At 39.0% G+C, this 10,021-nt stretch overlaps 1 protein-coding gene across 1 annotated transcript; it reads right to left on the reverse strand.

Annotated features, from left to right (window-relative positions):
• Positions 1-1,659: 1,659 nt before the first annotated feature.
• Positions 1,660-10,021, reverse strand: ckmt2a (creatine kinase, mitochondrial 2a (sarcomeric)). The gene is made up of 10 exons (XM_022199784.2): positions 9,952-10,021; positions 7,684-7,878; positions 5,943-6,141; positions 5,614-5,709; positions 5,298-5,519; positions 3,449-3,534; positions 3,091-3,214; positions 2,469-2,603; positions 2,072-2,197; positions 1,660-1,969 (listed from the first exon to the last, which is right to left on the reverse strand). The coding sequence occupies exons 2-10, from the start codon at positions 7,830-7,832 to the stop codon at positions 1,853-1,855; spliced, it is 1,254 nt and encodes a 417-aa protein (XP_022055476.1). The 5' UTR covers positions 7,833-7,878; positions 9,952-10,021; the 3' UTR covers positions 1,660-1,852.

Consider the following 10,021-nt stretch of genomic DNA (forward strand, 5'->3'; position numbering starts at 1 on the left):
AAGTACTTTTTTTCAAAATGTTACTTAAGTAAATGTAACGGAGTAAATGTAACTCGTTACTGCCCACCTCTGCTACCAGTCAAAAGTTTCAGAACAATCAATTTTTCTATATATTTTTATTGGAAATTATACATGTTACGTCTCGTATTTTGAAATGAACCCGAAGAACCCAAAAAAAAAATTAGAAATCAAAATGTATTCTAAACTTTTGACTCATCAAAGTAGCCACCTTTGGCAGGTATAACAGCTGAACACAGTCGTGGTATTCCTCTAACAGTGGAAATCAAATATTCTTCACAAAGTTCTTCCCAACTCTTCTGTAGAAGTTCCCATAAATGTTTGGCACTTGTAGATTGCTTTGCTTTCACTCTTCTGTCCAGTTAACCCCAAACCAGCTCCATGGAGTTGAAGTCTGGTGACTGTGCTGCCACTCCATGTTTTCAAGCTCACCATCTTGTTCTTTTTCCCTAAGGTACTTCTGGCAAAGCTTGAAGTTATGCTTTGGGTCATTATCTTGCTGTTGGATGAACCCCTGACCAACTAGGAACACACCAGAGGGTGCTGCATGGTGCTGCTGAATGCTGTGGTAGCCATTTTGGTTCAGAGAATCTCTCACTCTGTACAAGTCACTGACCCTGGATCCAACAAAACAGCCCCAGACCATCACACTTTCTCCTCCATGTTTGACAGTTGATGTCACACACCGAGGAACCATCCTTTCTCTTACTCGATGGCGTACAAAAATCCTGTGTGATGAACCAAATGGATTTCAAGTTTAGATTCATTATTCCATAAAACCTTCTTCCAGTCTTCAGTAGTCCATTGGCGGTGTTTCATGACCCAGGCATGCCTCTTTTTTCTTATTCTGATGTTTTAGCAATGACTTTCTTGCTGCAACTCCACCTGTCAAACCTGCAACTCCACATCTTCTCTTCACAGATGAAACTGAGACTTCTTACTACGACCACTATTAAGCTGTGCTTGAAGCTGTTGTCCGGTGAGCCGCCTATTAAGCTGTTGACTCTCAGAAACTTGTCTTCTGATTCTGTTGTGGCTTTGGGTCTTCCAGACCTCTTCCTGTTCCAGTTTCTGAGTGCCTTTTGATGGTAAAGAAAACTCTACTCACTGGCATCTTGACCTTCTTTTGCAATTGCAAGACCTACATTTTTAAGTGTTATGTTCATTGCTTTTTCCTCACCATTTTTATAGCAGCACACTATTTTCTGCAGTACAATACTGTTCAAATAATGCTCTGGAGGGTATGGTGCCACACTGTGTTCCAGCAGTACTTTTATGCAGACAGAGAGGGTTGTAAGTAATCAAGAAAAGTTGACACACCTGTAGGATTTCGTAGTACCAATTTTCGAGGCTTGATCAACCTCCATTGCTGCAGAACCGCTTTAAGTTGCCATTTCTTGTTCCCTGAAAAAGGCCTTTTTGTAAAATTCTGAAATGCATATTATTTTTCAGTTTTGGGTAACCTTATCTTTTTTTTAAACCTCTGGCATTTCACCACTTACCTTTGTACCATTTCAAGCTATTCATTGGACTTGAACTACTTCAATCTCATTTTTAAAAAAAAGGAAAAAAGTGGGGCATTCTAAAACTTTTGACCAGTAGTGTACATGAGAAGTAATAAAGTAAATCAAAGAGTCCAAATGTTTCATATTGTTTATTTAGTGAAGTCGGGGTTTACAGTTAACTTGAGGTAGAATTTTCCCCTAAATGCAGATCATGTCTACGATTATTTTACCATAAAGATTTGTGACCTTTGTGGGAGATATTAAGAGACGGCCTCCCCTGTCGTCTGAGCTCCTCCAGCAGGCTCAGCTTACACTAATGAGTCCAGCTTTCACTTCCTGAACTGAGCGATAGGGGCTGGGACTTTAATGTCCTGACCCTTCTCCAGCCTCTTTTCACACTCGATCAGGTAGTTTACCCCATCGACCAGCAGCTGAACCAGCTCCACCTGGAAACACACACCACATCTCATTTCTGCAGCATGATGGTGGCTCAAACAGCTGTGTATTAGACTGTTTTAGTATGTGAATGTTTTTACAATAAATACAACCTCAGATTTGCCCAGACGGTCATTGTTGGAGATGTCGAAGGTGTCTCCAACAGCAGCCGTGTCGACTCCTCCTGTGCCTCTTTTCTGCAGCCGCAGGTTGTCGAGGATTTTGGTAAAGCGTGGATCCTGCAGAGCGATTTTCAATCATTTATAAAATGTGATAGTCACATTAAAAGCGTATTATCAAGAGCAGAAATAAAGAATTATTATATGTTGGTTTCGTTGCAAAATTTTTGAACAATTCTATGTGAAAAAAAATGAATGTGGTAGTAGTTTTTTTAAAGGGTGATGTAATTTCCTACACCAGCTGGCTGCTATAGTTTTTGCCATACATGACTCAAACAGGAGGCCATTTTAGCATTTAGAAGTCTACAGTAAATGCAGTGGTATATGTTACCTTGCTGAGTTTTGGCAGGCGTACGTGCACACCAGCCCTGAGGCCAGTGCCCAGGTTGGAAGGACACGTGAGGACGTAGCCCAGATGCTCGTTCCACATGAACTCCCAGCCTCTCTCCTGGATCAGATGCTCCACCTGTACCACACCATGTGCAAAAAGTTGAAATGTATGGCAAAGAAGCAGGTACTGAGTGTGATGCATCCAAAAACCTAAAATACTTTAAGTTTATCAGACAATTTTCTTCCAGCTGCAGTCAGAGCAAGTCATCACTAGATCATATATAACATTAATTCTGTCTTTTCCTGTTCATGTAAACATGCAAAGACTGTATTCTGATTTTTTTCACCAAAACATCTGATGTGAATTTGCTGTTTTTATGTGCAAATCTGGTTTTGAAAACACTATCAATCAATACTCAATGTTCACTTATTTCTTTCCTTTCCAACTAAAAGAAACACACTATTCAGCACAAGAAATTACTGTGAATCAAAGTTTGGCATCGATGTAGATAATCTGGGCCTAACTGTACATCCCCATCACTAAATGCTAGAAAAAAAGCTTGTATTGGTTCATATAAATAATCAGAATGATAAATGTGTTTACTTTATAGACTCCAGTGTACCTGTTTGAGTCCTCTGCAGAATCTCTCAAACACTCTCTTCATGTTGCCTCCCTTCTCCATGGAGATGACTCTGGTGTGGTCCTCTTCATTTACCCAGATCAGGAAGGTCTTCTCATTGTTGTGCCTGCAAAGAATTGGTTAAAGGAACTAAATAAAGAGCTGCACAGGTAAAACTCTACTTTCATGACTTCAGATTTCACTGTGATATTCATGCAGTGTACGGTTAATTTGAACATGCTTTTGTACCACAAAAAACACACATTATTTCTGTTGTTTTAAATGCCTTTTTGCCACCAACATATATAATCATAAATGGTCACACAGTAGTGGACATGCAGCCGAGCTGAATAGATCATACCAGATGCCTCTGGCGTCTGGCCAGTCTCTGGCCATAAAGGCACATGTCAACAGTGGAGAGACGGGCTTGTCAAACAAGAAGTGGTCCTACAGGAGGGGGAGGTGACGGAGGAGACAGAGGTAGAAGGATGTCAGAGTGTAGAAAGAGGACATGACACAACATTCTTATAGTGGGAAGGACAGCAACGGGCCTCACACACTAAAAGGACAAGGGAGGATCCAACAAAGTGTCTTCTCTCTGAGATGGGATTCACTGCGCAGTAATGTCCTTACCAGATCCCTCTGGCATCAGGCCAGTCTCGGGCCATGAAAGCCGAGGTGAGTAATGGAGACACAGGCTTGTCAAACAGAAAGTGATCCTTCATGTTGTCCAGTGTGAAATGATCAAAGCAAAAACATCCATAACTGACTGGAACTCGTCTATATGCAACCACTACATTGTGTAGTCTATTTCATTTTAGTTTCTGCTAGGTGTTGTCCAACAGGTTCACTCTCTGAAACATAAAACCGGCTTTTCCAGTGTTTGTAACCCCTGTGGTCTCTGGGAGAAATGCTGTACGTATTAATCCCACATTTGTTGAGTTCTTGTAAAATAAATGAGAAGAAATTCAATTTTCTTTAAGTACCTTTAAATAATTTATTTAAATGCTTTCATTAAAGTCAAATTAACTTTTTTCAATGTAGATTAACTTTTAGCATATTTGAAACAGAAAAGAATACTGTGCTTGTGACAATAATCTACTTTAGGTGACAAATAGAGCAGTGACACAACTATGCTACAAACATGGATACATACTGGTCTAAATTAAATTAAGACCAAAATTTTACTTTGTGACATATAGTACCTTCAAATTTAAACAGCATTATGCCACAAATAAATGTAATTTCTGTCTAAATTAATAATTAGGCAACACCACATTTAAACAAAAACTGCAACTGTGCTCTGGCTGGCTAGGACTAGCGAACATAGCTAAATTGACTTTTATATGTAGCTTTAGCTACTTTTTCGTGTTTCTTGCATTTTTGTATATAACATTATTTATTTTTATGCTGAAATCTGTTGGTAAAGTGTGTTTTATATGTAACATACAATGCAACAACATTAAATTATGCAGCAACTAAATCTAATCAAAATGGAGCAAACAGTACAGATTAGTGCTGCTTAAAGCTAACTAGCCTAGCTGTGTGACAGCTGCCTTTGACTCCAGTGAAATTCACAAGAATTACTTTTATGTCATATATTTAAATATTTTGAATTAAGGGGGAATTCATTAAACTTTACCTCATTAGTTCAAATAACCTGAAAGCTCCAAAAATACATGTTTTCTCCGTGAATATTTTTCCATTTAGCTTGTGCGTCCTGAAGTATTTTTTTAGGTTTTTAAGTAATATGTGACAATAATTAATATTCACCCTCAAGAAGCATAAAATCAAGGTTTTGCAACTTATATAACTGTTATGCTGTTCAGAAAGAAAGCCTTGAAATTCAGCATTTCTGCATTTTCTCTGTATGAAAATGTTGATTTGGATCTCACTGTGTAATGAATTGACAGACTTTTGTAAAAGAACCCTATTTCAATTTTTTTAATCATTTTATTTATCCACTTATTTTTTGCCTTACTTCATTTTCATTGAAGTGCTTTCCAGCTGTAACTGATGCACAAAAAATGCTTTTATCATTTTGCATATTTCATATCAACATAAAAAATACTTGCAATAAGAGGTTAAGTATAATGTCAGGGCCTTTAAAGCTAAAAAAAATAATAATTTAAAAGTTGTCATCCATACCTAAAGTTATTTAATAAAAAAAAAGTCCAAAGCAGATTCAAATCTAAAAGTCAGTAACTCACATCAATGAGCTGCTGCTGCTCCTTCTCCGTCATGTCTCCCAGGCTGTAGTAGCGTCCAGCCAGGTCTCCCTTCAGGCCGGCCAGGGCCGTCACAACCACCCGCTCCACCTCACGACGCTCGGCCCTCGAGCAGGCCGGGGGGAGGCTCAGCCCACGGATGCTACGCCCGGTCCGGACACGGGATGACAGAACATAATTCTCATCAAAAATGCCATGGGTGAGCTGGAGATTGAGGATAAAGGTAGGAGAAAAAAATGATGATTTTATATGTGCAGGATCAACAGATGGATGGACAGTGATGGGATTGTGGTACAACCTTGGAGGCGTCCAGGTCAGTGGGATGTATCATGGTTCTGGGGTCATAGCCGTTGTGTCTGTCTTTGATGACGGGGTCAAAGAGGTCAGCAAACACCTGGTGACAATAGCAAAGTCAAGAAAGTATGTAAGTTTGTTTTCAGGAGTTAAAAATTAAACAGCACCCTTTAAAACACCCAGATATTTTTAATCGTAGAGACTCGACTTACTATTTAAGTGAATTTGCATTATATTTTATACTGTACCGACTTAACCTGAACATTTTAAATCAAATTCAGTAGTTTACAATTTTAATAATAAAATTAAACTCTGGTCTTTGTTATGCGTTACCTCGTAGCTCTCCTCGTCTCCAGCCACGCAGCCCACCGTCTTGATGAAAGGATGTCCGGGGTTGTCCACTCCAGTCTGGATGGACTGATCCAGGGTCCAGTTGTTGGGGGTGACCTTGTCCCTCAATTTGGCATAAATGGCTGGAGTCAGAGCTGAAGCCATGCAATTGTTGTGTTTCCTCAGGTCAGGGAAATCAGAGCTGCAGGAGAGGGAGAATTAAAGAGATTCCAATTCACCCAGTCCAATAATCCTGCTAATAAGGACAGCCTGTGCATCACTGATGTAGCACAGACCTACAATGCAGCCACACCCAGTGGGAATGTCAGGTGTAGGCTGAGGTTCAAAAGTTTTGTACCTTTAAAACCACAAATGCCAGTGTCGTTTTGTTTTTCTCCTTGCAAATCTTGTGTGGAGTTACTCTTTAAATGGTCACAAACAAATCTCCTGTCAGAACAGACAAGTTTTCATAACCAAACTATGCACATTATAAGGACTTAAGTCACCTTTTTTGTATAGCACATCAAAAACAGCATTAGACAAAGTGCTTTCCAGTAGAGAAATATGATTAACAATTATACATTTACTTAACACAGTCATACATTAACCCTTACAGTGTTTTCTTATATAAATTAATCCAACTAATTAAGATTTTAAGGGTAAGAACTTACAATATTATTATTATACAGAACTGCCTGATTGATTTAAATATTGAGATGAAAATCCTACAATATTATTTATTATATAAATAATCTGACTATATTAAACATAAAAGTTTAAACCCTCCAATATTAAATATAATACAGATTTACATAACATTCAAATATTAGGGTTAAAATCCTATATTATCTATCATACAAACTGAGCTGAGTAATTTAGATATCAAGAACTTACATTATTAGTATTTTACACATTTACCTGGCTAACAATTACAGTTAAAACCCTACAAAATTATACATGGAAAACCTAACACATCAAAAGATTGGAAACAGTCTATCATCAGTTATTGAAGGTATGTCACTATACAAGGTCTTTGGTACTTTATTTTCTGTGGATTTTAACAGGTGAAAATTTAAAAGAGGGAGTCCAGTCTAAGGAAAGTCTCAGGTCCACACCTAATATTGATTGAGACTTTTTCTTGTTGGCTCTGCTCTATGTGACATTAAACAGTTAATAGAAACTTTTCACAGCATTTTTTTTTGTCCAGCACTGTTTCTATATACAGCATATATATAGCAGTGAAGACTGAAAGAGAGAGGGAAACACAGTGTGTGAAGTGGAAAAGAGAGTGAGTCAAAGGTAACTCAGATGTAACTTGAGAGCCTGGCTGATCCTCCCGGATGTTGCCTGTCTATCCACCTCTCATACTCTCAGAAGTTCAGTGGCAGTGAGCTGATGAAAACCACACAGTCACACTGATCCACAAATGTGATTAATGCTGTAGCCTTCATGGAGGCATAGCACTGTACTTTGACCACATGAATTAGTTCATGAACATCACCTTTCACTTCTGTTCAGGAAAACATAGCAGTGAGTCATTCTTCTGAAATGTGCATGTGAAGCATGTATTCAGATTCTGTGTTGTCAAGCCTGATAATTATAGTGAGGACCGTTCACTGGCTAGTCCAGACTGTCCATCCACTGCACTCACAGCTTTCTGTGTAGTCCTGTGTTATTTTTAATGAAATGAAACCATTACATTTTTTCACCATTGTCCAGTATCAGCTGTGTTGCCCTGTCTTACCTGGGAGGATAGAGCTTCTTCTTGGCCTCAGCAGCCAGAGAGCTGTTTTCGCTCAACAAGAATCCGGTGGCCATCGTTCCTACACCCAAACTGGCCAACGCCACAGCTGTGTTGCGGCCAGAGAACAGGCGTGTGAAAGAGCTCGCCATCTTTCTGCTAGCTGGGTAACTCCTCGGTATCTCAGTAGCAAAAGAACTGAAAATAAAAATGACAGAAGAAGATTTGTTTATGAACTATGAATGAATAGAAACATTTCACGTCTCGCTCAGGCTTTACAGTCACAGGTGCATTCAAGTACTTATCTCGTCATAGCAAACAGAGCCTCCACTATAGTCTTCTTGATGCAGGCCACGGCACTATTTAATATGCCAAAATTTAGCAACATAACCAAACATAATTATTGAAAAACGTTTCAGGGGTGAAGTAAATCCAGAAAGGAATAACATATCAAGCTCTAACTTGGTGAACTCTGGTAGGAAACTTTGTGTCATTGACCAATGGCTAACTGTCTTAACAGTGTTGACCTTTGAGGAAGCACAGAACTGGATATGGCTGTTCTACCCTATGTCACAGAACGATGCAAAACAGATGAGGAACTTCTAAAATCTTAATTTTTTGCTTCAAACTAAACTAAAAAGGATTAAATACTACACTACTACACAAATTGCACTTGGATGGTTTTTGACCTATTAGCTTTAGCCTAAACTAATTTAGCTACACTTTGGCAATGACTAAGGGTACACTAGAACCTCAAAAACAAAAATTTGCTGTATTGTATAAATAATAGACAAAATAGCAACAGCAGATTGAGTACTCCTGCTAAAATCTAACTAACCTAGCTCAGCAGAGCAGCAATAGCTGTTTTACTCTTCATTCATTTATTATTTACATCAATTAAAATGAACTAGAAAATATGGGAACTTGATATGAACAGCTAAAATTGCTAGAAACTACAATAATTATCTCTTGAAACAAGTTTACATGAATTAGAAATATAATTAATGCAATATTAAAGCAATATTACCCTACAATATTACATATTATCCCAACTAATTTGACATTGGTGGATCCCAACCCCTTAACAAGACTCAGACCTGCTGCTCTGACGACCCCCACTACCTCCCCTGCAGGTTTTGGTTCAGTACAGTAACAAGCTTAGAGCAGGAGGGGAACAGCAGAGGCTCTTAGCGTCTTAGCATGATCACAGTCTCCCAGCCACAGGACGAGTGGTTTCATATGACTGCTAATGCTTTGGGAATTAACTATTACCCAAAGAAGTGCTAATGAAATTTGTCCAAATGTTCATCAAAAAAGATAAATCTGGTTAAATAAAGCAGTTGTTAGATGTAAGGTTCTAGCTTGTCCTTCTCAGACAATGTCCAACAGACTGTCTTAATATTGAGGGAAACTGCGAGGACATCAGCACTCCTGGTAATCCTAGTCAGAGGTGAAAGATGGCTGATGAGTCCTGTGCAATACATTGATAACGGAGGAGTGACATGATTTTCATCTGCTGCTATTATCCTGCTCTGTGACGTTTTTCCTCTTACAGTGCGCTCTGTGGGTCAATGGTAACTTTATTTATAGATCAGTGGAGGGCACTAGTGGTGCCAGGATCTACTGCCAAGACCCAAGCCATGTCTGGCTCAGATACACTGTGACATTCTGAACTGATCACAAGATCAAGGCCACATGAGGCCAAGGCAGAAGGAGACAGGAGAAGGAGGGAAATTAAATGGAAATGTAAGGTTATCAGAGAAATCAGTCCTTGAGAAGCCTCTTCTGCTAACTGACGCTAAGGATCATGTGGTCTTATGGTTGTGATTATACCAAACTCACTCCAGACCCATTATCAGCCGGCCCTCCCCAGGCCGATGTGACCTTTTAACTCTGCAAGAGCAGCTTTGTCCTCTCCAGAGGACACAGGAGATATAATGCCACCACAGATATCAAGTACTTTAAGTAAAATATTCAAGAAAGGACTGAAAAAAGTGCTTTCTTTTAGTCTTTAATCCTAGTTGTATCACCTTGAAATATCATCTCATTCCCATAGCTTCCATCTACCTTTCCTAATTATATATTGAGACTTTTGAAACTCAGATACACCCTGACACATGATCTGTAAATGTGAAAAGCATGCAGAAAGCATATTAAAATTCAAGATGTACACACACTGCATCTTTATACTAGCTCTGAAGGTTTAATAGGTACTGGATTTTAAAGGAGGCTAATTTCGGATCAGAGAATGAAGAAGAGGAGCTACAGTACCTGTAGAGAAGCTGCTGCTTTCTTGCTGAAGGTCTCTGGTTAAAGAGCTTTTCACTCTCCTCTCTCAGGG

The sequence above is a fragment of the Acanthochromis polyacanthus genome, chromosome 18, assembly GCF_021347895.1.
Source record: "Acanthochromis polyacanthus isolate Apoly-LR-REF ecotype Palm Island chromosome 18, KAUST_Apoly_ChrSc, whole genome shotgun sequence".
NCBI classification, from domain to species: Eukaryota; Metazoa; Chordata; class Actinopteri; family Pomacentridae; genus Acanthochromis; species Acanthochromis polyacanthus.